The sequence below is a fragment of the Monodon monoceros genome, unplaced genomic scaffold (assembly GCF_005190385.1).
Source record: "Monodon monoceros isolate NGI ecotype Baffin Bay Population unplaced genomic scaffold, NGI_Narwhal_1 Super_Scaffold_4, whole genome shotgun sequence".
Lineage (NCBI taxonomy): Eukaryota > Metazoa > Chordata > Mammalia > Artiodactyla > Monodontidae > Monodon > Monodon monoceros.
Window position 1 is genome coordinate 10288748 of NW_021703781.1, and position 27533 is coordinate 10316280.

The 27533-nt window shown below is 38.7% G+C and overlaps 1 protein-coding gene across 3 annotated transcripts in view; it reads left to right on the forward strand.

Annotated features, from left to right (window-relative positions):
• The first annotated feature begins 103 nt into the window (after positions 1 to 103).
• BICC1 (BicC family RNA binding protein 1) overlaps positions 104 to 27533 on the forward strand; it is a 300393-nt gene continuing 272963 nt past the window's right edge. For all 3 annotated transcript variants that reach the window (XM_029200883.1, XM_029200882.1, XM_029200881.1), the window contains exon 1: positions 104 to 385. In XM_029200883.1, coding sequence (XP_029056716.1) covers positions 196 to 385 — 190 coding nt within the window. In that variant the 5' untranslated portion in view covers positions 104 to 195. The remainder of the gene's footprint in view (positions 386 to 27533) is intronic.

Here is a 27533-nt window from a genome sequence, read left to right on the forward strand (position 1 = left end):
CCAGGGGCGGCGGGCGGCGTAGGCGGCGCCCGAGGCTGGGATGCGCAGGGGGCTCCGTGGCGGCGGCGTCGGCGGCCGCGGGGGCACGAGCTAGCGCCGCGGCGCGGGGAGCCAGTCGAGCCCGGTGGGCGAGCGGAGGCGGCGGCGCAGGCAGAGCGGCGGCCGCAGCCGGAGCCCGAGCGCCGCGCGCCCACCATGGCCGCTCAAGGCGAGCCCGGCTACCTGGCGGCGCAGTCGGACCCGGGCTCCAACAGCGAGCGCAGTACCGACTCGCCCATGCCCGGCTCGGAGGACGACCTGGTCGCCGGAGCGCCCCTGCACAGCCCCGAGTGGAGCGAGGAGCGCTTCCGCGTGGACAGGAAGAAACTTGAGGCCATGTTACAAGGTAGGCATCCATCCCGCGTTCTCGGACTCCCGGGCTGCGCCCGCGACTCCTTCCCGGACATCCCCGCCCCGCGTCCCGGCGCCCGCCGCTCCGGCCCAAAGCCGACTTAGTTCCCCCGTCCCTTCCCCCGCGGAGCCGGAGGACACCCAGGGAGTGCAGACCTCGCGGGAGTCTCCACCCTTCCACGCCTCCCAGGTCTCCGGGCACCGAGAACCCTGTGCTAACTTGACCGGCTTCAGAAAAGCCGAAGGCCGTGTTTGTACCCGCGCGCCCAAGTTGCGTTCTTGGACTTTGGAGATGCCAGCTTTAGTCCGGACACCTGGGCTATGCCATCTGGACCCAGTCGGACCGCGCAGAGTATGCGTGACTCCCTCCCCACTCTCTGGCACTCTGGAATTCTAGCTCTGTCTCTGTTACTCTCCCTCCTCTTGTCAGTATCCACTTCCTCCAGCTGAGGGGCCTTGTCTTGTTATTGGGAAACGCTCTGCAGATGTCAAAGCTTAAGACAGGAGTTCCCGCCCCGCACCCGGAGTAAGAGGGGTCAGCATGGGGGTGAGCGGCCAAAGTGTCAGGGCAGTGCTGCTGGGTTGGGGGACAGTGCGTGTTCATCTCCTGACAGGCTTATAAAACACATCTTGAGTTACACTCGGTTCATAAAAGTCTTCCCGTATTATGGGTATCTATCTGACTTTGTCTTTCACAATTTGTTTTTTTTTTTAAACTCCCTCGTTTCTCTGGGACTTTCCCAGGCGTAACAGCTTTAACCATACAGGACTGGGAACAAATTTTGACTTTTAATGGGAGGATTGGAGTTCTCAGAGTGAGTGCTAAAATGTCCAACGTCATTTTGATCTTCCCTAAAAATGTTAATTACTAGCTTACCTGTAGTCCCCAGTGTGGTTCATTTCCATCATCCAGAGAAATAAGGTAATTTGAATGACTGTTATTCTTAAAATAGTAGAGGACCAGGCATTACTTTCACTAAGGGTGCAGTGGTGGATTCATTCAGTAGCTCGTGTCCTTATATGAAGGGAGGATTGGAACTTTCCAACTTTCTTTTGTGGCTTGGTGCCTAATTTACTTTGACTTGATCAGTCAGTGCATCACAGTGTGGGAGCTATTTAGCCCTCCGTGGAAATGCAGTGGTTTTTTAGAACAATTAGGCAGGTTATTTTAAGACAGAACAAGATGTTTTCCAAAACAATAACTTGGTGGAAACAAATAGCAAGAGTGTTTGGTAGGCATTTTTGGATGAGTTACAAACTCATCTCTCTTTTTGCTTTTTTTTATTGATAAACATCCCCAGTGCTTATCATGTCTCTGTCTTACTCCCTCTTTTTTTCCTCCTTAAATTATGTAACTTTCTAGGAGAGTTACTTCTGTGATAAACTGTTCAAATAGGAATATTGCAAAGTGCATTTGGAAATTAAAGCCCCAGTTGCCTTTCAGTAACCTATTTTAGTTATTCCATTTGTTCTGTGGTTCTTTTTTGCCTAGTTCCTATTATAAAACAAAATATTAAATTTATTCAGAAAAATACTGCTGTGAGATTGTTTGGGTTGAACTGATAACACACATACCTATCCTTTCAACATGTTTCTAGTTTATTTTGTACATTTGGAGGGTTGTGAAAGATGGATCTTCTATGTCTTCCTTACCTGTCTTGTCTACGCACATGCAAGTAAAGACAGTGATGTTAGCTCCTAGGAAGCCCTCTTGCATAACCTGAGCTTTAGAAGTTTTAGATTTCTTTTTTGAATCAATTAATTTCCATTTAGAATAAAACAAAATATAGGTAAGACATTTTTTAAAATTTGAAGGCCATTCCCTTTGTAGATATGATATTCTGACATGAGATAGTTTAAAATTTCTTTGCTGTGGTGAAGTTTCTTTTACAGAAACTCTTGAGTTAGTATTTCTTCAACAACCTATGAATTAGTGAAGTATTCACACTTCAACTCCAAAGATTTCTTGAATAATTGAACATAGTGCTTTGATTAACTTTCCAAAGTCACTAATAAGTGAATTATGCCTTCCAAGATAGTAAGTTTGAACACATTTGACAATAGCACCCAGTGCACTGTGTACCAAGGCATTTTGTCATGCATGCTTCCTGGTGTCAAATTTTGTTAGAACCCCCATGTTTGAAGGAATAAGACTAGTTTCTGAACCAAACATAATCATGTGTCTCATTGCTCGATACTAGGTGGTTAAAGCAAGCGTGGGCAACTGGAATCACTCAGACCTAGGTTCCCTGTGGAACCTTGGGACAGTTCCTGGGCACCTCCCCATCTCAGTTTGTCCGTCTGTAAAATGGGACTGATATTAGTACCTTTCTCTTAGAGTTTTGTGAGAATTAACAGAGGTAAAGCCTAATAAGCTAAAACTTGCCACACTGTTTTATAAATGCTAACAGCTTAATATATATCAGTTGATTTTATTATTACTACTAATAAATATTATAGCATGGATTCAAATGACTTCCAGTGCCTATCACAATTTCTGACAGTAGTCTATATCTAAATATCTAGAGAACAAAAGAATTTTGCAGTTTCATAATTGCAGAAGTAAAATAGAGAACAAGGTAGGAAGTTTGGAAAGTCAACAAATATTCTAATATTGTTAGATATCCTTGGGTGGAAAATTTTTCATTTGAAAAGTGCCAATTAAGAAAAGTCTGTATTTGCCTGGTTGGGTTTCTGATTTGGATTTGCCATTTTTCCTCAGACAATCGCCTTAAAATATGTGCAGGTTTCCAATTTAAATCAGGGTAAATAAGATTCTCTGCCTTTAAGTCTACATAGTGCAAATTGGTGATTATAATGCTTGGAATTTGTTTCCAGAGAGACTGTCCTGGGGGTAAGTTAATCTTTAATGGGTTGTATTTTTATTAGTAGAGAAATTCTTCTACGCAATGGACCAAAAATTCAGTGAGGTTAAAATATAGGCAGTAGGGTAGTGGTCAAAGAAATGAAAATACCATTCTTGGATGAATCCCCAAAGAACTGATACACATAAAATCCACCAGGCCAAAAATGTAGGAAAAAAGATCACTAGTTTTTTGTTTTTTGCTTTTGTTTTTTATCTAATAACTACTTTGGAACAGCCATGCAGAGTATCTGACACTTCTGTTTGAATCTAAATGAAGATTATTGATTATATTAGTCAACAGTTTTGTAAATGGGAATTGATTTTCACGTTTAGTTTAGGTTTTTGATGGGGATGGTAGGCCTTAGAATAGATGCGATGGACAACATAATAATGAAGAAAAATTGTTCTTGATTTACTTAATACTGATCTTCAGAATTTAGACTTCATATTTCATGTGGGATAGTAGTAGTGATTCATTTCAGTCAATTAAATGTGACTTATGGTATGCAAAGAGGGAGAAGAGTGGTCTAGAGGAAAGTCTGGGAGAAAGTAGCAAATAAATGGGTCAAGAGTCAAATACAGCCTTGGTGTTGGCCAGTGTCCTGAGAGACAAACATGGATTTTGTACATTTATACTTCTCCTTTTTCTTCTTTTGGGGTTGTTTTACATCTTATGATTATACTTTTATTGTTACACTGAAAAACATATACACGTGCTGTACAGTTAAAAATCCCTACATAAAATTTAGACTCATAGGCATTTTCAAGGTTTGGAATCCCTTGTATTTCATCATAGAAAGAATTGTGGGCTGGGGGCAGTGGCCTATTTTTATGAATTGAGGTTAATGTCTGGTGGCCTTTTAGGATATTGCTGTTAAAGACATTAAGAACCATGTTTTGGGGACTTCCCTGTTGGCCCAGTGGTTAAGACTCCGTGCTTCCAATGCAGGGGGCACAGGTTGGATCCCTGGTTGGGGAACTAAGATCCCATGTGCCACGCGGCGTGGCCAAAAATTGAAAAAACCAACATGTTTTTACATGTTCACAGTGATGGGCAGAACAGGAATCACTGATCACTGCTTGCTTGGGGAGTAGAACTAGCCACTAAAACAGCTGATCACACATTGATTAAAAGCAAGAGCAGCAGTTATGTAATTACATATCTTTTTTTCTTTTTTAAATTAATTAACTTATTTATTTTTTTGGCTGTGTTAGGTCTTCGTTGCTGCGCACGGGCTTTTCTCTAGTTGTGGCGAGCGGAGGCTACTCTCCGTTACGGTGCGCGGGCTTCTCATTGCGGTGGCTTCTCTTGTTGCAGAGCACAGGCTTTAGGCACACTGGCTTCAGTAGTTGTGGCTCGCGGGCTCTAGAGCGCAGGCTCAGTAGTTGTGGCGCACAGGCTTAGTTGCTCCGCGGCATGTGGGATCTTCTTGGACCAGGGCTCGAACCCGTGTCCACTGCGCCACCAGGGAAGTCCCTACATATCTTTTTAATTTGGCAAACTTTAGTGAAGATTGTCTTATAATTTGGTAAATAGATAATAATCTTTTACATGCTTTTGTGGGATCAGGGAGAGATGAAGTAAAAATATATGAGAATGGGGGAGTGCTGAAAATGAAAATAAACAAGAGCTAAGCTGAATGTAGTTTTCTAGCTAAGGCTTGATTAAGGCTAATAAACAGTAAGAACAAATCCAATAACTTTATGAAGCTTAATGGTTGAAAGCAAAGTGTTCTTGGCCAGATCTGGATTTGAGTCTTGATCCTACCTTTAAATAGGGAGGTTGGGAAAATTCATTACCTGCAGCCCCATTTATGAAAGGCGGTGTTAATCATGGTGCCTACATCTGAGGTGGTTGTGACCATTCAGAGAAAAAAAGATGGATGTAAAACATCACAGCGCTGGCCACAGAGTAAGTGCTGAATAAATCACTAATAACCATATTTATTATAAACCATAGTTCATAAAACGCACATTCTTATATTGAAAATGAAAATCAAATATATTTGAAAATGAATTAAATGGTTTATAATAAATGAACATTCACAGCTATGTAAATATTTTTATTGGCTTTCCTGGTAGCTCACCGTATGTCCAGCGTATTAGCCCCTTGTAAAGGTGGATGAGCATGTACTGAGTAAAGCTGTATTGGACACGAGTGTGGAGTTTTAGATTTTGTGCAGGAGGAGAGGGCTTTGCACTCTCTTTAGCTGTCATTGTTCTTGCCTTGAGTAGTTTTCATTCTTTGAACGGTCCGGAGCCCGTCACTTCTAATATTTTTACTGAAGACTAGCTGCAAAAGTCCATTAATCTCCATTGTAGTTTGATGTTGCTCTGAACTTGTCATTCATTGGTGTCTCGAAAGAGACTTTTTCAAAGAAAATGTTGTGCCTGGGCTAACGTGTTCTGTTTGCTCACCTGTAAAATGGGGACCATGATGGTCCTATCTTCCAGGGGTGTTGTGAGCGCAGAACGAGATGATGTGTGTGAAAAGTGGAGCTCAGTGCCAGGCACGTGGTGTTTGGTAGATGGTACTGCAGCAGCCCCAGCAGCCCCGTGCCATGTGATGCATAAGGATTTCAAAACACTGGAAAGCAAATGCTTGTCAGGTTTTTTGTTTTTGTTTTTTAAAACAACTGCATATGAATCTTTTCTTTTTTTCTTCAAAGTCTTCCTCCAATCAGAAAAGTTTATTACGACAAGCGTAGTAGGCTCAGAGAGCAGAACTGAAGGTTCAGATTGCTTTAGAAACTAAATGAATAAAATCCATGAGAAGTTGTGTAGCCTGGCGGTGAAGAGTTCAGGAACTGCTATCACATTGGCCTGGGTTGGGGTCCTAACTTCACCTCTTGCAGAGCCCCGCGAGGATGCTGTGAGAGGGTGTTACAGCCCTGCACTTGTGGGCAGGGGGTCAGCGCTCTCCGTCAGTCTTATCTCTGTGAAGACTTCTGGGGTTTTGCTTAAGTTGATCATTGATAAGTTAAAACATAGAAAGGGCTTGTTATATCGATGATTTTAACAGGCAGGAATGTATTTATTTGGCTGTGACTAACAGAAAACCCAACACAGGGTGACTTAAACAAGCCAGGGGTTTATTTTCCTGTTGAAACAAAAAAATCTGGGACTAAGAGGGCCAGGCCCCAAGAGCTGCTCAGGGGCTTCAGGGAGCCCAGCAACCTACCCCCTGACCTCGACCATCCCAGCTGATGGCTTTGGCCTCATTGGTGCAGTCTGGCCAAGGCTATGCCTTGAGATGCGCCTGTGGTCTCTGCAGGGAAAAGGGAGGGAAACAAAAATGTTTTGCTTTGTTTTTTTATTCAAGATTTTGCCTTTTTGTGTGACGAAGAATTCTCTCTCCTGGAACTTCCATCTGTATTTCTTTGGCCACTGTTTGCTACAAGAGATTCTGGGAAAGCGACTTCTTTTCTAGCTTCTCTCGTAGAAGTAGGCAAAGAAGAAGGGAGTCAGAATGGATGCCGAGTGATCCAACCCGTAGTTTCCCCACAAAGGGCAAAGCAGAGGGCACTGTGACAGAAATTCCAAGTTGTGCCTGATGCGAAAGCTTCCCTGTGTCAGAGACTTTGGCCTGCATTGATAACCCCTAGAAATCTAGATGATTTGGTACTGCTTATGTGGGTGGAATTTCTTCTTGGCATAGTCTGGGAATAAATCTAATTCCCAAAGAGAAAACAGCTTTGATCATGGAAAGCAGTTCTCATGTTGTTACTCCTTTTACAAACAAGACCTAGGGCCCCCAAGTACTGTAACTGTCTTTTTCTCCTCCACTGTTTTCTGCCTGTCAGGTGTTTTTTTCATTGAAAATCATACAACACAATACAAACGTCCATTTTACCTTTTTAAAAAATTTTATTATTTTAATTTATTTAATTTTTTATTGAAGTATAGTTGATTTACAGTGTTGTGTTAATTTCTGCTGTACAGCAAAGTGACTCAGTTATACACATATATACGTTCTTTCTTATATTCTTTTCCATTATGGTTTATCCCAGGATACTGAATATAGTTCCCAGTGCTCTACAGTAGGACCTCGTTGTTTATACATCCTGTATGTAAATAGTTTGCATCTACTAACGCCAGACTCCCGGTCCTTCCCTCCCCGACATTTTACCTTTTCTTACTCTAAGATATCCTTTCTCCCCTCCTACTTCCCCCGCTCCCACCACCCATCTCAAGTCGCTTTTAGAATAGACAGGTTCAGTGTAGCTCACGCTTCTGCCCTTCTTTAGGGTTTTCTTGGAGTGGCCACTGCAATAGCATCTGGCCAACGAAGCCAGAATTTGTTCAGAAGATGAAGTCGTTTTGCAGGCAGTTTGATAATAGAATTATCATCAGATTTGTGCCGTGTTTTGCTGTTTGAAATTGTCCAGAATGATGAGCTAATAAAAATACCAGTTGGCTCATCCTTGGTTCGTTCTCTTTATTTAAAAATCTAGTTCTTTAAAAGTGCATGGGATAATAGTGACCATGAATATTCCTTTATGTAATATGCTTAATAAACTACCTGGGATGAGACACAATTTTTTTTAAAATTTATATTTTATTTTTTTGGCTGTGTTGGGTCTTCATTGCTGCACGCGGGCTTTCTCTAGCTGCGGTGAGCGGGGGCTACTCTTCGTTGCGGTGTGCGGGCTTCTCATCGCGGTGGCTTCTCTTGTGCTTCTCTTGTTGCAGAGCACGGGCTCTAGGCGTGTGTGCTCAGTAGTTGTGGTTCGAGAGCTCTAGAGCACAGGCTCAGTAGTTGTGGCACACAGGCTTAGTTGCTCCGCGGCATGTGGTATCTTCCCAGACCAGGGCTCGAACCCGTGTTCCCTGCATTGGCAGGCAGATTCTTAACCACTGAGCCACCAGGGAAGTCCTGAGGCACAATTTTAATGCTAACCTATAATGTCTTTTGCAGTGTGGGGATGATCTTGGCAAGAAACCCTTGTTGTTATGCTGCAAAAGCCACCACATTTGATTTTTAATCCTTATGGTATTAGTATTTAGGGAAGTATCCAAAATGCACAAACCATTAATAGAAACATTTTGTAGATGTTATACACTTATAAATCTATTTACTACCTAATAAGCTACTAATAACTGTGGTTGATGAAAGCATTTATATTTGTAACACGTATTAAATCCTGTTCCCATTTATGATGCTGGCATATAAAAAGATAATGCTCACTTTCTAGCTATAAAGTAGTTTCTCTGTTACAGTGAATAAGATAAACCACATATTAGTCTGCATACTGAGTTGATCTGGAGCTTAACTCTCTTGTATAGGAAGATGCTTAAACAGAAGATTTGAAAATTAGCCATTGTATTTTTTTTCAGGTTATGAAAGTAATCAAACTTATTATAGAATACTTGAAAATACAAACAGATGTAAAAAAGAAAAACCAAAAGCCACCTCTAAGTCCAGAATCCAGCAATAACCACTGATAATATTTTGGGAATTTTTTCCTGGTCTTTAAAAAGTGCGCTCACACATAATTTATTTTTGCAACAGATATTGAGTTCCTACTCTGTGTCAGGTACAGTGTTGGGCTTTGGGGATGCAGACAAAACCAAGATAGATATGGTTCCTACCCTTGTGTGACTTGTGCCCCTTAAATTCTAAACTGGGATCATACTTCCCTTCTTTTTCACTTTACATTGTATCACGGATATTTTCCATTTCATTAAAGATTCTTGAAGAACATGGTTTTATTATTTAAAAAATTTTTATTGGAGTAGAGTTGACTTACAATGTTGTGTTAGTTTCAGGTGTACAGCAAAGTGAATCAGTTATACATATACATATATCCACTCTTTTTTATATTCTTTTCCCATATAGGCCATTACAGGGTATTGAGTAGAGTTCCCTGTGCTATACAGTAGGGTTGTATTAGTTATCTTTTTAAATGTAGTAGTGTGTAATGTCAATCCCAATTTTCCAAGTTATCCCTCCCCCGCTCCTTACTCATTGGTAACCATGAGTTTGTTTTCTACATCTTTAACTCTATTTCTGTTTTGTAGATAAGGAAGAACATGGTTTTGAATAGCTATATAATATTACCTTGACATGTCATGATTTGCTTAAACATTATGATATCTTATAACATTTTTAGGTGGCCAGGGAGTGGAAAGAACCTAATGTTTCTACTCAGAATGTCCCAGATTCAGGTCCTGGCTCTGTCATTTATTGGTTGTGTGGCCTGGGGCAAGTTAATAATTTCTCTGAACCTCAGTCTTCTCATCTCTAAAATGGAATGAATATCATTTCTAGGTTGTGAGGGTTAAAAATACTGTATGTCAAGCATGCACCAGTGCCAGATGTAGTGCATATACTCAAGAATTGGCAGGTGATGAATGTTAACACTGCTGCCCCAAATACTTTTGCCTAAAAACCTTTTTTTTTTTCATCCTTAATTATTCTCAGAGGAAAAATTCTTACTAGTGAAAATTTTAGCTCAAAGGGGATAGATATTTTTAAGGCTTTTGATAAAGTTTGCAAAAAAATCTTCTGGAAGGATTCATGTGGTAGGCAGAAGAGACAACAAATTTGTAGGCTCTCTTCTCCTTGTACCTGTGATCCCACATCCTGGCTTATTTGAGCTGGCGGTTGTGAGGAGTTAGGAAATAATTGAATCACCAATCCAGAGTTAGAGTTCTGTTTGTTTCTTTCATAGCAAACTTTGAATTATGTTTATCATACCTGAGTAGCATGTCTGTGAATCACTAGTTCGTAAAATCTGTGTGCATAAAAATCACCTGGGGAGATTGTACAAAATGGCTAACTCTGGGCCTCTCAAGAGATTCCAGCTCTGTAGGTTTGAATCTGTACTTTGTGGTGGGAATCTGTATTTTGAAAAGAATCTTGTGTGAGTCTAATGTAGGTGTTCCCAGGAATACACTTTGAGAAATACTGCTAGATAGTTAGATGATGGTGATCAAAATTAAGAATGTTCAGGTTCTTTTCTTTCTTTGATTCCCTTTACTCCTTTTTTTAAAAAAAACTTGTTTATTTTTGGCTGTGTTGGGTCTTTGTTGCTGCGCGCGGGCTTTCTCTAGTTGTGGTGAGTGGGGGCTACCCTTGGTTGCGGTGCGCAGGCTTCTCATTGCAGTGGCTTCTTTTGTTGCGGAGCACGGGTTCTAGGCACGTGGGCTTCAGTAGTTGTGGCACGCAGGCTCAGTAGTTGTGGCGCAGGGGCTTAGTTGCTCTGCGGCATGTGGGATCGTCCCGGACCAGGGCTCGAACACATGTCCTCTGCATTGGCAGGCTGATTCTTAACCACTGCGCCACCAGGGAAGCCCTGATTCCCTTTACCCTTGAACCTAGTACTTTCTCCATGTTATTAAACCACCTTGAAGCATTTTAGTCTAGGAGCATAATTTATAACTGGCACAACGTTGTTTAGAGAGTAGCTTATAAGGAACTGGGGGGAAGAGCACAACCCTATATATTTCTGTGGAAGGGATATACTATCTTTATTATGGCATAGCAGGCTCAGAATGCATTTAGTTGTCCTACAGACTCCTATAAAGTCAGGTGTAACAGACATCTGTTTAATATATTATTAAATAACTTAATAGCACACATTTTTTATTACAGAAATTTAAAAAGTAGTATGAGGGGGAACTTTTAAAAAGAAAAATAATCATTGGTAATCTCACCTTCCTAACAGCTATTTTCAATTTTCTGCCTTGAAATGTAGTCCTTAAAATACAGTCCTTGACTATTGGCATAAGGGTTATGTAGCTGTTGTTGTAGCATTGACTACTGTTTTGTATTCAGCATTAATCTAATATATTAAATCTTTTTGTGTTTCTAAGCAAGTATTCAGAATTAAAATTTTATGGTTGGATAATGGTACCTTTGATCAAAAAAAAATTTTTTTTGCAGTTATAGACCACCTTATGGTGAATGCGAATTACATAGCTTTTTTCTCCTTTGAAACTATATTCCGAGGAAAAAATTTTGAGGAATATGGTTACTGAAGAATAGCGGCGATTTTGAAAGCAGCGGCCAACTTTAATTAAGCACTTACTATGTGTGAGACACTGTTTTGGTGCTTTATGCCTGTTCAGCCATCTCAGCCTCTCATGCAACAACCCAATAGATACAGATGCTGTTTGGGTCTTTGTTTTATAGACACAAAAGCTGTAACTCCTTTATTTAATTTTAGTTTTTAATTAATTAATTTTTATTGGAGTATAGTTGCTTTACAGTATTGTGTTAGTTTATACTGTACAGCAAAGCGAATCAGCTAGATGTATACATATATCCCCTCTTTTTGGATTTCCTTCCCATTTAGGTCACCACAGAGCACTGAGTACAGTTCCCTGTGCTCTATAGTAGGTTTTCATTACTTATCTATTTTATACATAGTATCAGTAGTGTATATATGTCAATCCCAATCTCCCAGTACATCACCCCCCCTCCCCCCCACTTGGTGTCCATATGTTTGTCCTCTAGTTTGTGTCTGTAAGTCCTTTAAATCTGGGGCGTGGGTTTCTTTTTGGAATTCTGAGTGGACCTAGACACTGGTTTTCCTCTTGGGTTTGTTACAGAGTCATAGCTGTTACGTAGTGTGGAGACATATCAAATCTGAGTCTAGTTTGATAAACTATACTCCAGAAAAGGTTTTATTGCTTCCTCAGTTCTCTGCCGAAATGCAGGGCTGTGGTGGTAGGCACAGAGGTGGTTAGAATTCTTGGTGAGAATGCAGACGTTCCAGAGCGCTGCCTTCTGCTAGCTTTGGTTAAGTTTTCTCTGTTTCTTCGTTTGTGAAACTGGGATAATAATACCTCTCTCCTAGGGTTTTTGTGAAGATCATATGAGAATGTATGTAAAGTTGGCTCGCAGTTGGTGCCCTGTACATGGTCTACATGTTTCAAATTCATTTCTTATTCCTGTGCAGCCTCCAGCCCAGTGCTGTGAAAATACCTGTGTGTGTTTGCAGAGTAAATGGCTCATGATGGATCTGGATTAAAGACTACCATTTTGGGCTGGTGGACCTGGCATTGACCTCATAGAACGGAACTTTAAAGCTAGGGCATGTGCTTGGCCTTAAGAAACACCAAATAGTTCTGCCTTACATAAGTAAGTAAGGCAGAGTAATTCCCTACGTGCAAGGTAGTCTTTCTTCACCCTCAGTCTAGGGCTTGTGTAGAATGTTGTGTTATTAGTGATAGTGCATTAGCGTGGTGTTTTGAATGAGGATATGCAAAACTTAATTCAAGTGAGGTTAATGTGGGATAATTTATGGCTGTGTCTGATTAGTTTTATAAATTGAAATTTGTCAAGGTGAATATAATTTTTCAATTTATTCGGTTACAGATCATCTTATTCTTAGAATAATACATCTCCAGATACTTGTTTAAATATGCTTTTAAAGCATCTCAGATAAGAGATTTTTTTAATGTCAGTTTGTTCATTGCACTAGGATACTCACTGAGGTATTTTGGGTTAAGGGAAATAAACCACTCCTCGCAGCAGAGCGGGTGACTGGGAACTCAAGGCAACTTGAGTTCATGACCTGGTCTTTCCACTGACACTGTCATCTTGTATAAGTTATTTAACTTTTTAGGGTTTGGATTAGATGTCCCCTAAAATCCTTTCCAACTCCAGTATTCTGAGTCTTTTGCACAGTATACAGTACAAGCCCAATAGTACTTGGCATGTGGTGTTAGGGTCTGACTCAGCTCTACATCCATGAGTAGTTTTGGTACGCATTTGCCTTGATCTGAAACAGGCACATTAGCATTCACAGCAAACGGGGAAGATGCTGGAATGAAGGCAGTTGGAGTATCTTTGGAGGAGCAAGTATTCCCAAGGCAGCTGACCACAAGCTCTGCTTTCTGACTTCTTGGCAGTCAGGTTTACAGTGCCCTCTATTCTGTGGGATAGATGTTAGCTAATTTAAGGTTTATCGGCAGTAACTGAGCAGGTATGACAGTGTAAACCATAGTTGAGACTTGCTGGTGTTGACACACTGTGTTAGATGAGCAGAGGAGATCGTATGCTTCCCCAAGTAGCATCTTTTTGTCACATTTTCCTTCCTCCTTTGCCAGTGTGTCCAGTTATCAAGTTCCACGTGCCAGGGTTTATATCTGTCATGTAAACCACTAGAGAAATGTAGCAGGGAAACATAATAGTATTCATTAGAGTAAAATCTCAATTGAAAAGACATCTGTATGTCCAGATTTTAAGTATTTTCAGAATCGCTTTAATTGCTTATCAGTTATTGAGAACTAGCAAAATATTTCTCTTGTGTTGTACAGAATACCACTAAAGCTTGTATTATCTATGTTACAAGTTGATTCCTTTATCATATGCTGAGGTTTTGAAGTGCCATTCAAACAAAGTCAATATTTTGCATATTTGTGTTTTTGTTTTTTTTTTTTTTTTGGCCGCATGGCATGCGGGATCTTAGTTCCCCGACCAGGGATTGAACCCATGCCCCTTGCATTGGAAGCACAGAGTTTTTACCACTGGACTGTCAGGCAAGTCCCGAAGTCAATATTCTGACAAGCTTTTATAATGTTTTAAATTGCTTGATTATAATGATTTAATTTTAAAAAGTCAGGAAAATATATTTTTAGCTTTTGTATTGCAGGAGCAATCCTATAAAGAAATGTTTATTTTAGTCCAGGGGACTGTTTTTCTTAAATTAAAAAAATTTTTATATGGGAAATAGGAACCCAAGATTAGCATAGATCTATAGAGTTTTAATTTATTTTACAGGGATCTGTAATTTAGTAAAACATTGCTGGTAGTCATACTGTCACCTAAGCAGAAGGATAGCTTCAAAAATATATTTACTGGGAATTCTCTGGTGGTCCAGTGGTTAGGACTCAGCGCTTTCACTGCTGGGGTTGGGTTCAATCCTTGGTCGGGGAACTAAGATCCTGCAAGCCACACGGCGTGGCTCCCCCCCAAAATTTTACTATCAGTGAATGAATATCTGGGATGCATTATCTATGAAAGTTTATTTGACCAAGTCAAAACAAGTAGGCTTGAGCAAAAAATATTATTCAAATGGATTTGATTTTGAAGTTCTGTATGAGTCATTAGCTTTCAACCTTGTGAAATTTGTCTCTCATTATAAATTATTCAGGAATAGTGAAGCCATTTGAAAAACCCAGTGGGAAATTACTGTATGTGTTAAAATCATGAAGTCATGTAATGGGACTGATAAGTGAATGAGGCCCTTTACCTTTAAGAGGAGTACAATCTAGTGGAAGAGAGGAAACCTACCTGAATTTGTTAATGGAAAAGAAAGGGAGATCCCATAGAACAAGGCTGTGCTTACTTAATGTGCATTGTAGTCTGGGGTTGCCTACCTCTCTCCCACAAGGTGAGGGCTTGCGATAGCTAGTTTATTTGGGAAGTACTCTCAAGGAGAGGAAGTGAGGGAATAAGGAGAGTCACATGGGGAAGAAGGCAAAGCCACTACTAATGATGTATAATTGAGTTGGTTACCTCTGAGGGTGATTGCTATTTCTGGTGAGTCGCAGAGTCTGTATCCATCAATCATCCATATAAGGGACTCAAAGAATCATTTGTCTATCAGCTTCTGTCCCTCTTTGAAGAGGATTGAGGGTTACCCCATGAGGCTTGCCCCTTCTGTACTTCTGGGTTACAAACGTGTGACACCTATCAACCCCTGCATACATCCAGCAAACTCCCAGAGCAGGACATGAGAAGTCTGTCTGCTGTAAGCTTGAGGTGAGTCACTGTCAGTACAAAGTGGGTTTACATATGAGCAGAGCCATTTACTGTAGCCTGACTGGAATCAGTGTAGTGGGGGTGAGATGGTGTATACAGTACAATATATTTATTTAATTAATTAATTAATTTAAATTTATTTTTCATTTTTGGCTGCATTGGGTCTTCATTGCTGTGCATGGGTTTTCTCTAGTTGGGGCGAGCGGGGGCTACTCTTTGTTGTGGTGCACGGGCTTTTCATTGCAGTGGCTTCTCGTGTCGCAGAGCACAGGCTCTAGGCACAGGCTTCAGTAGTTGTGGCTCACAGGCTCTAGAGCGCAGGCTCAGTAGTTGTGGCGCCTGGGCTTAGTTGCTCCGCGGCATGTGGGATCTGCCTGGACCAGGGCTCAAACCCATGTCCCCTGCATTGGCAGGCAGATTCTTAACCACTGCGCCACCAGAGAAGTCCCTACAGTACAATATCTTTATATACTTTGAATGCAAAAAAAAAAAAAAAAAAAGGGAGACAGAGAAGTGGATGCTTAAAATGTGACATACTCTTTGTTCTAAATCAAAGAAAAGTCTTTACTGTAAATTTTTGATGACTTGTATCGTGTATGTTTCTGTTGAGTTTGCTGTAACGTGAGATGACAGAAATAAACCTTTCTGTGGCCAGAAAGATGGTGGAGTAAGGAGCTCCAGAACTCACTGCCTGACAGAAACACTGACTTAACAACAATATACAGTTCAAAAAACCATTATGAGAATGCCCAGGCATGCTCAAAGGCAAGAACAGCTGCAGTGAAATGGATTAGAAAAGTGGTTTCATTTCACCTACACCAGCCCCTTTCCCAAGCCAGCAGAGCTAGCAATTGAGAGAAAAAGCCCAATATGCTGCTTCTCCCTTGGAAGGCAAAGAGAATAGTGGAACATACATTCAACCTTCCAGCTTTTTTGGGGACTACCTGAGGGATTGGTTTCTATTTTGCCTGACTTGGAGTACTGATGGGGGAACTGGCATAGTTTTGATGCCTGGAGGTTGTTGAGAACTAGAGAGAGCTTAGCAGCCTATGGCAGTGCCAGAGAACCTGCAGTATTGCAGACAGACATCAGAGGGAGTGAGAGACTCATGAAAAAGAAACCAGCAGACCTCCCTTCACCCAGCATGCCTGGAGAAGAGGCATGCTTGTAAAAGGTTTGAAAGGCCCCCAGAATCTCTAGCTGGGCTGACTGATATGGAAGTCTTCCTCTGTACGAAGCCAATCTATAAAGGTTGGGAGAGGTGGCCGTTTTTTAAGTGCAAAAATCATAACAAAGATAACAAGGCACAGAAAAAAGCAAGAAAACATGGCTCAATCAAAGGAACAAAACAAATCTCAAGAAGCTGACCCTAAAGGAATAAAGATCTATGAATTACCTGACAAAGAATTCAAAATAATCATTTTAAAGAAACTCAGTCTACTGTAAGAGAACACAGTAAATTAAATAAGGAAAGCAATATATGAACAAAATGAGAATATCAAAAAAGAGAAACTATAAAAAAGAACCAAACAGAAATTCTGGAGCTGAAGAATGCAGTACTGAATTGAAAAATTCACCAGAGGGGATCAATATCAGACTCGGTCAAGCAGAAGAAAGAATCAGTGAATTTGAAGACAGTTCATTTGAAATTATTGAATCAGAGGAATGATAGGAAAAAAAATGAAGAAAAGTGAAAAAAGCCTAAGGGACTTATGGGACACTATCAGGGCTAAATATACTATATGGGTGTCCCTGAAGAGAAGAGAGAGATAAGCAGAGAGCTTCTTTGAAGAAATAATGGCAGGAAACTCCCCAAATCTAATGAAGGAAATGAACATCCAAATTCAAGAAGCTTGAAAGAGTCCAACTAGGAAGAACTCAAGGAAGTCCATACAAAATGATCAATCAAAAGTCAAAGACAGAGAATCTTGAGAGAAGCAAGAGAAAAATAACTTGTTATGTTACAAGGGAGCTCCTATAAGATAACCAGCAGATTTCTCAGCAGAAACATTAGGGTCAGAAGGGAGTGGGATGATCTATTCAACGTGCTAAAAGAAAAACACTTGTCAACCAAAAACGCTATATTCAGCAAAACTGTCCTTCAGAAGTTAAGGAGAAATAAAGACCTTCCTGGATAAATAAAAACTGAGAGAGTTCGTAATCACTAAAGCATATGAAAATATAAAGCTCTCTGGTAAAGAAAATCCCTATAGAAGATGCACAAAAGAAAATGAGAAAGGAATCAGAGCATGTCACTATAAAAAATCAATACACAAGGAAAGGCAGCAAAAGAGGAAAAGAGGGACGAAATACTGACAAGACTTACAGAAAACAGTTAACAAAATGGTAATACTAAGTCCTTCCCTATTGGTAATTACTTTAAATGCAAACAGATTAAACTCCCCAATCAGAAGACGTAGAGTGGCTGAATGGATAAAAAAGAAAAAAAAAGGCCAATTATATGCTGTCTACCAGAGTCTCACTTTAGGTATAAGGACATGCACAAGCTGAAAGTGAAAGGATGGAAAAAGGTATTCCATGCAAATGGTAACCAAAAGAGAGTAGGGTTTGTCATATCAGACAAAATAAGCTTTGAGTCAAAAACTGACAGGAGACAAAGAAGGTCATTATATAATATGAAAGGCTTAATTCCCCAAGAAGTTATAACAATTAAAATATATGCACCTAACATCAAAGCATCCAATTATATGAAGCCAACACTGACAGAATTGAAAGGAGAAATAGGCAGTAACACAATAATAGGTGGAGATTTCAACACCCCACTTTTAATAAGAGATCAGTCATGCAGAGGTTAACAAGGAAACAGAGGACTTGAACAATATGATACACCAGTTGGACCTAACAAACAAATATAGAACACTCTACCCAACAACAACAGAATACACATTCTTCTTAGGTATGCATAGACCATTTTCTGGGATAGATCATATGTTATGCTGCAAAACTGGTATTAACAACTTTAAGAAAATTGAAATGATAGCTGGTATCTTTTCTGATCATAATGGATGAAACAGTGAATCAATAGCCACCCCCCCCAAAAAAAAACAAAATTGAAAAACTCACAAATATGTGGAAATTAAACAGCACACTTCTGAATAATCAGTGGATCAAAGAAGAAAACACAGGGGAAATTAGAAAATATCTTGAGACAAATTAAAATGAAAATAATTATGTACCAAAACTATGGGATGCAGCAAAAACAGTAGTAAGAGGGAAGTTTATAGTGGTAAATGCCTTATTAAATAAGAAGAAATATTCAAATGAACATCTTAACTTTACAACTCAAGGAACTAGAAAAAGAAGAATAAACTAAACCCAAAGTTAGCAGAAGGAAGGAAATTATAAAGACTAGAGCAGAAATCAAAGAGATAGAGGATAGAAAACAATAGAAAAAAAATCAATGAATTAGGATTGGTTCTTTGAAAAGATCAATACAATTGAAAAGTTCTTAGCTAGACTAAGAATAAATGAAGTCTCATGTAACAAAAATCAGAAATGAAAGAGGAAGCATTACAAGTGATGCCACATAAATAAGGGTCATAAAACACTGCTGTGAACAATTATATACCAACAAATTGGATAGTCTAGAAGAAATGGGGAAATTCCTAGAATAATAGGATCAGTAATCAAGAACCTTGCAACAAAGAAAAGCCCAGAACCAGATGGCTTCATTGGAGAATGACACCAAATATTTAAAGAAGAATTGACATCTGTTCTTCTCAAACTCTTCCTAAAAATTGAGGAGGAGGAATCACTTCCAAACTCATTCTATGAGGTCCCCATTATCCTGATGACAAAATCAGAGATTTTCATTTTTACAAGAAAAAATTTATTTTTACAAGAAAAGGAAGCTACATACCAATATCCCTGATGAATATTGATGCAAAACTCCTCAACAAAATATTAGGAGACTAAATTCTAGCAAGTTAAAAAGATTATACATTATGACCAAGTGGGATTTGTTCCTGGAATGCAAATATGGTTCAGCATATGAAAATTAGTGTAGTATACCACATTAACAGAATGAAGGACAAATCCCACATGAGCACCTCAATTGATGCAGTAAGAACATTTGACAATATTTAACATCCTTTCATGATAAAAATGTACAACAAACACAATCGAAAGAAATTACCTCAATGTAATAATAAAGGACATATATGAAAAGCCCACAGTTAATATCACTCAATGGTGAAAAACTGAAAAGCTTTTCCTCTGAGATCAGGAAATAGGCAAGGATGCCCACACTCACTACTTCTATTCAAAATAGTACTGGAAATCCTAGCCTGAACAATCAAACAAGAAAAATAAAAGACATCCAAATAGATAAGGAAGAAGTAAAATTATCTATGTTTGCAGATGACGTGATCTTATATATACTTGATATTGTGTAAACTCTAAAGATTCCATGAAACCCTGTTAGAGTTAATAAATGAATTCAAAGTTGCAGGATATAAAATGAACACACAGAAGTCAGTTGTGTTTCTATACATTAATAATGACCAATCCACAAAGGAAATTAAGAAAACAGTACCAGTTACAGTAGCATCAAAAAGAATAAAACAGGGGCTTCCCTGGTGGCGCAGTGGTTGAGAGTCCGCCTGCCGATGCAGGGGACACAGGTTCGTGCCCCGGTCCGGGAAGATCCCACATGCTGTGGAGCGGCTGGGCCCGTGAGCCATGGCCGCTGAGCCTGCGCGTCCGGAGCCTGTGCTCCGCAACGGGAGAGGCCACAACAGTGAGAGGCCCGCGTACCGCCAAAAACAAAAACAAAAACAAAAAGAATAAAACAGGAATCAATTTAATTAGGTGAAAGACTTGAACATTGAGAACTACAAAAATTGTTGGCAAAAAGACAAACAAATGGAAAGACATATTGTTTTCATAGATTGGAAGACTTAATATTGTTAAAATGTTTATATTGCCCCAAATGATCTACAGATTCATTGCAAACTCTATCAAAATCTCAATGTCATGTTTGAAGAAATAGAAAAAAAATAAAAATTCATATGGAATCTCAAAGGACCCCAAATAGTGAAACCAGTCTTGAGAAAGAAGAACAAAGTTGGAGACCTCACACTTCCTGACTTCAAAACATATTACAAAGCTACAGTAATCAAACCACAATATTACTAACATAAAGACAGACATATAGACAATAAAGAACCCACAAATACACCTTCTCATTGACAAAGGTGACAAGGCTATACAATAGGAAAAGGATAGTCCCTTCAGCAAGTGATGATAGGAAAACTGGATATCCACGTTGAAAAGAATTAACTTGGACCCTTACCTTTCACCATATATAAAAATTAACTCAAAATGGATTAAAGACTTAGGAGGATAGAAATTATTTCAAGCATCTTTTCTGAGCACAGTGGTATGAAACTAGAAATCAAACACAGAAAGAAAAATGGGAAAAGCACAAACACATGGAGACTAAACAACATGCTACTAAAAAACCAATGGGTCAACAATGAAATCAGTGAAGACAGCAGAAAATACCTGGAGACAAATGAAAACGAAAACACAGCTTCACAAAGTATGGGATGCAGCAAAAGCAGTTCTAAGAGGGAAGTTCATAGCAATACTAGATTTCCTCAAGAAACAAGGAAAATCTCGAATAAGCAACCTAACCTATTGTCTAAAATAATTAGAAAAAGAAGAACAAAGAAAACTCAAAGTAGGAGAAGGAAGGAAATGATAAAGATCAGAGAGGAAGTAAATAAAATAGAGGAAAAAAACAATAGGAAAGATCAATAAAACTAAGAGCTAGTTTTTTGAGAAAATAAACAAAATTGACAAACCTCAAGCCAGGCTCACCAAGAAGGAAAGAGAGAGGACCCAAATAAACAAAATAAGAAATGAAAGAGGAGAAGTAATAACCAATACCACAGAAATACAAAAAATCATAAGAGGATGCTATGAACAGTTATTTGCCAACAAATTGGACAACCTAGAAGAAATGGACAAGCCTCTAGAAACATAGAGCCTGCCAAAACTGAGTCAAGAAAAAAGAGATAATTTGAACAGACTGATCACTAGAAGTGAAATAGAAGCTGTAATTAAAAACTCCCTGCAAACAGAAGTCCAAGACTGGATGGCTTCACTGGGGAATTCTACGAACCATACAAAGAAATTAAAACTATCTTTCTCAAATTCTTCCAAAAAGGTGCAGAGGAGGAAATACTCCCAAATTCATTCTGTGAAGCTACCATTACCCTGATACCAAAACCAGACAAAGACAGTACAAAAAAGAAAATTACAGGCCGATATCTTTGAGGAATATGGATGCAAAAATCCTCAACAAAATATTAGCAAACTGAATCCAAAATTACATAAAAAAGATCATACACCATGATCAGGTTGGATTCATTCCAGAGTCTCAAGGATGGTTCAACATATGCAAATCAATCAATGTGATATACCGCGTTAACGAAAGGAAAGACAAAAACCACACGATCATCTTAATAGATTCAGAAAAAGCATTTGACAAAATTCAACCTACATTCATGATAAAAACTCTTCCCAAAGTGGGTGTAGAGGGAACATGTCTCAATATAATAAAAGCCATTTATGATAAACCCACAGCCAATATAATACTCAATGACGAAAAGCTGAAAGCTTTCCTGCTAAATTCAGGAACAAGAAAGGATGCCCACTCTCACCACTTCTATTTAACATAGTATTGGAAGTCCTAGCCACAGCAGTCAGACAAGAAAAAGAAATAAAATTATCCAAATTGGAAGGGAAGAAGTAAAACTGTCATTATTTGCAGTTGACATGATACTCTATGTAGAGAGCTCTAATTAGAACTAATAAATGAATTCAGCAAGGTAGCAGGATACAAAATTAGCATACAGAAATCTGTTGCATTTGTTTAGTCTAACAATGAAATATCAGAAAGAGAAAGTAGAAAAAAATCCTATTTAAAATTGCATCAAAAGTAATAAAATACCTAGGAATAAACTTAACCAAGGAGGTGAAGGACCTATATGCTGAAAACTATAAGACTTTAATAAAGGAAATTGAAGGTGATTCAAATAAATGGAAAGATATCCCCATGCTCTTGGATTGGAAGAATTAATATTTTTAAAATGGCTATGCTACCCGAAGCAATCTAGAGATTTAATGAAATCCCTGTTAACATACCCATGACAGTTTCCACAGAACTAGAACAAATAATCCTAAAATTTATATGGAACCACAAAAGACTCAGAATTGCTAAAGCAATACTGAGGAGAAACAACAAAACTGGAGGCATAACACTTCTAGACTTCAGATTATACTACAAAGCTACAGTAATCAAAACAGCATGGGGAGAGGGGGGGAGGAATTGGGAGATTGGTATTTACACATATACACTATTGATACTATGCATAAAATAGATAACTAATGAGAACATACTGTACAGCAGAGGGAACTCTACTTAATGCATTGTGGTGACCGAAATGGGAAGGAAATCCAAAAAAGAGGGAATATATGTATATGTAAAGCTGGTTCATTTTGCTGTACAGTAGAAACTAACACAACATTGTGAAGCAACTATACTCCAATAGAAATTAATTTAAAAAAACCACCATGGTATTGGCACAAGAACAGACATATCGATCAATGGAACAGAATAGAGAGCCCAGAAATAAGCCCACACACCTATGGTTAATTAATCTACCACAAATGAGGCATAAATATACAATAGAAAAAAGACAGTCTCTTCAACAAGTGGTGCTGGGAAAGCCAGACAGCTACATGTAAATCAATGAAATTAGAACACTCCCTTACACCATATACAAAAACAAACTCAAAATGGTTTAAAGACCTAGGTATTAGACGTGACAGCATAAAACTCCTAGAAAAGAACATAGGCAGGCAACACAGTCTCTGACATAAATTATAGCAGTATTTTCTTCGATCAGTCTCCCAAGGCAAAAGAAATAAAAGCAAAAATAAACAGATGGGACCTAATCAAACTTAAAAGCTTTTGCACAGCAAAGGAAACCATAAACAAAATGAAAAGACAACCTACAGGCTGGGAGAAAATATTTGCAAACAATGCGATTGACAAGGGCATAATTTCCAAAATATACATACAGCTCATACAACTCAAGAGCAAAAATACAACCCAACTGAAAAATGGGCAGAAGACCTAAATAGACGTTTCTTTGAAGAAGACATACAGATGGCCAACAGGCATGTGACAAGATGTTCAACATCACTAATCATTAGAGAAATGCAAATTAAAACCGCAGTGAGGTATCACTTAACACTGGTCAGAATGGTTATTATCAGAAAGTTTAGAAATAATAAATACTGGAGAAGTTGTGGAGAAAAGGGAACCTTCCTACATTGGTGGTGGGAGTGTATATTGGTGCAGCCACTATGGAAAATGGTATGTAGGTTACTTAAAAAACTAACAATAGAGCTATTATATGATCCAGAAATCCTACTCTTAGGTGTTTGTCTGGGAAAGGCAAAAACTCTAATTTGAAAAGAAACATGCACCCTAATGTTCATAGCACTATTTACAATAGCCAGGACACGGAAACAACCCAAGTGCCCATTAATAGAAATTTGGCTTAAGAAGATGTGACACCTATCTATCTACCTATCTACCTACATATCTATCTATCTATCTATCTATCTTTCTATCTATCTATATCTCACACAATGGAATCTTAGCCATAAAAAAGGATGAAATACTACCATTTGCAGCAACATGGATGAACCTAGAGAATATTATACTTAGTGAAGTAAGGCAGACAAAGACAAATATATCACTTACATGTAGATTCTAAAAAACAATACAAATGAACCTATATACAAAATAGAAATAGACTCACAGACATAGAAAACAAACTTACGGTTACCAAAGCAGAAAGGGAGGGGAGAGGGATAAATTAGGAGTATGGGATTAACAGATACAAACTACTGCATATGAAATAGATAAACAACAAGGATTTATTGTATAACATAGGGAATTATATTCAATATTTTGTAATAACCTGTAATGGAAAATAATCTGAAAAAAATATATAACTGAGCCACTTTTTTTTTAACATCATTATTGGAGTATAATTGCTTTATAGTGTTGTGTTAGTTTCTGCTGTATAACAAAGTGAATCAGCTATACATATACATATATCCCCATATCTCCTCCCTCTTGCGTCTCCCTCCCACCGTCCCAATCCCACCCTTCTAGGTGGTCACAAAGCCTGGAGCTGATCTCCCTGTGCCATGCAGCTGCTTCCCACTAGCTATCTATTTTACATTTGGTAGTGTGTATATGTCAGTGCTACTCTCTCACTTCGTCCCAGCTTACCCATCCCCCTCCTTGTGTCCTCAAGTCCATTCTCTACATCTGAACCACTTTGCTGTACACCTGAAACTAACACAATATTGTAAATCAACTATACTTCAGTAAAAAATGGATTAAACACCTAAATGTAAGACCTGAATATCCTGGAAGAAAACAGGGGAAAAGCTTTATGACCCTGGATTTGGCAATTATATTTCTTGGATATAACATGAAAAGCACAAACACCAAAAGCAATAATAGACAAATGTTTGATCTAGATCAAATAGATCAAACTTTAGATCTTCTGTGCAGCAAAGGAAGCAATCAGCTGAGTGAAAAGGTAGCCTATGGAATGGGAGAAAGTAGTTGCAAACCATAGATCTGATTGAGGGACTGATAGCCATAATAAAGAACAAAAAACAATATAATTAAAAAGTGGATAAAGGACTTTAATAGCCCCTTTTCCAAAGAAGATAGTCAAGTGGCCAAAAATGAAGAAAATATGTTCAACCTCAAATAATTATTAGGGAAATGCAATTTAAAACCACAGTGAGATATCACCTCACATCCATTAGGTTGGCCGTTATCAAAAAAACTGGGAAATAACAAGTATTGTGCTGAAGATGTGGAGAAATTAGAACGCTTGTGCACTCTCGGTGGGAATGTAAAATGGAGCAGCTGGTATGGAAAACAGTATGAAGGTTCCTTGAAAAATTATAAATAGAATTGTCATATGATCCAGCAGTCCTACTTCTGGGTATATATACAAAAGAATTGAAAACAGTATCTCAAAGAGATAGCTTCACACCCATGTTCATTGCAGCATTATTTGCAATAGCCAAGAGTTGGAAGCAGCCTAAATGTTCATTGGTAGATGAATGGACAAAATATGGTATGTACATATAACAGAATGTTATTCAGGCTTAAAAGGAGGGAAATCTTGTTACATGCTACAACGTGGATGAAGCTTGAGGACATTATACTAAGTGAAAAAATGAAGTAAGTCAGTCACGAAGAGACGAATGTATACTGCATGATTCCACTTATATGAGGTATCTAAAATAGTCAAAGTCTTAGAAACAGAAAGTAGAATGGTGGGACCAGAGGCTGGGGGGAGGGAAATGGAGAGTCGTTGTTCGGTGGTTATTGTGTCCATTTTGCAAGATGAGAAACTTCTAGAGCTCTGATGCAGTAGTTAACACTGCTGTACTGTACACTTAAAAAAGGTTAAGATAGTAAATTTTATGTTTTATTGACCACAATAAAAAACCAAAAAAGAACAAAATCCTGTGTGCTGTCATCTGATTTTTAACCTAATATGACAGATTCGCCGTAGGTAAACCTTTATGAACAGTCATGATCTTTTAAAAACTCTTTAAAAGTTTTCAAAATGAAAGAGCAAAGGCACTGGAAGAATCCTAACTAGTTCTTTATCTTTCGTTAAAAGTTTCAAGAGGGGAACACTTTGTGTATTTCGTAAGGGTGAAAGCATTCATCCATTGAAACCTGAACCATGAGTATTTCCTTCTGAGAGATGCATAAAAATAAGTCAGCACAGAAGGCAGAGTCCTGCGGTAACTGGAACCTTGTAATAGCATTTACATTTGGTGTTAACATGCACATAACAGGAAAAAGGATTCAGTTATTTTCAAGCTCTCAAGTCCCAAATGTGCTGAATAAACATTTCTTTAAAAAAATAAATGTACGAAATGGATTTGTATGACTTAAAGTTTAAATGTTCTTGCATTCCATAGTTAACAATTGTAGCAGTATCACTTTCTCAAGTTTCCGTATTTTTCAAGTGGACTATCATGGTTTGGCTCAGGTACTAAATTAAATTATTGCCTGCTTGCACATTCCTGTTGGTTACACTATAATCTTTACCTCCATTGGAAAATATGCCCTATTTTGAATGTTTGTTTCAGGCTGCTTGGCTTGAAACACCTCTGGTTAGTGGTGAAGCGTGGATATATATGTGTGTTCTGCATTATGAATCTAAAAAGGAAAGAATTAGAAGTGTCGTACACTGTGTTACAATTCACATTACTAGGGATATGAGACACTTTAGAAGTGGAGTGAAAAATATTCAGTACAATTAAATTGTCTCGATAATTGATGAGAATGGTTCTAGTTATATACATACATGTAGCATATATACATGCATATATATATATATATATATATAATGTACACATACATACATATCTATGTATATGTTGTAGAATGAATTGTGTCCACCCCAAATCCGTATGTTGATGTTCTAACCCCTAGAATCTCAGAATGTGACCTTGTTTGGAGACAGGGTCTTTACATAGGTAATCAAATTAAAGTGAAGTCATTAGGGTGGACCCTAATCCAGTATAACTGAGGTATTTATAAAAATTGGGGAAATTTGAACACAGAGACACATAGAGGGTAGACAATGTGATGACACATAGGGAGAACCTGGCCATCCCTCACAGCCCTCAGAAGAATCCAACCCTGCAGCACTTTCATTTTGGAATTCTAGCCTGTAGAACTGTGAGACAGTAAATTTCTGTTGTTTAAGCCACCCAGTTTGCGGTACTTATGGCAGCAGTAAAAAGCTAATATAATATGTTTCCCTGTTATGCAACACATCAGGATATACTTATTTAGCTGTAATACATGATTAGTCTTTGAACATTTTAACATTTCTTAGTGCATCTGAAGCACTCTTAAGAAATTAGTTTCCCATGCAGGTAGAGAAATTAAGGTTGGCCATGATGATGAAGCAGTTAGATTTGGAAAGTGGATCTAGAACCTCTGACCCTGTACTGTATAAATACAAATCAGACATTATTCAGGAGTTTATGAATTTGTGCAATTTGTAGCAGTGCCAGAGTCCACTAGAAACCTAAACAAATCTGTTGTTATTCAGCACCAAAAAACAAACAAACAAACAAAAACCCCTCAAAATTACACATACTGGAATTAAATTTTCTGGAGATTAGCAAAAGCTGTTTTCAAATGACCATTTTTTTCCACTGCCCCAAGGTGTACATCCCTTTTTCTTGTGCTCATTTTGTCATCAGTAGAAGGGACACGAGTTCAGCGCTAGGAAAAGTGGCAGAGGAAGCGTTCCTTTAGCTTTTTCCCTCTGCAGTCCATGGCATACCCCGGTTTCCCATATCCCATATCCAAGTGGACCCATATCCGATTTGGCTTACCCACATCTCTGACTGGGGAGAATTGGAGTTAGTGATAGAGAAGAAGAAAGCTATTTT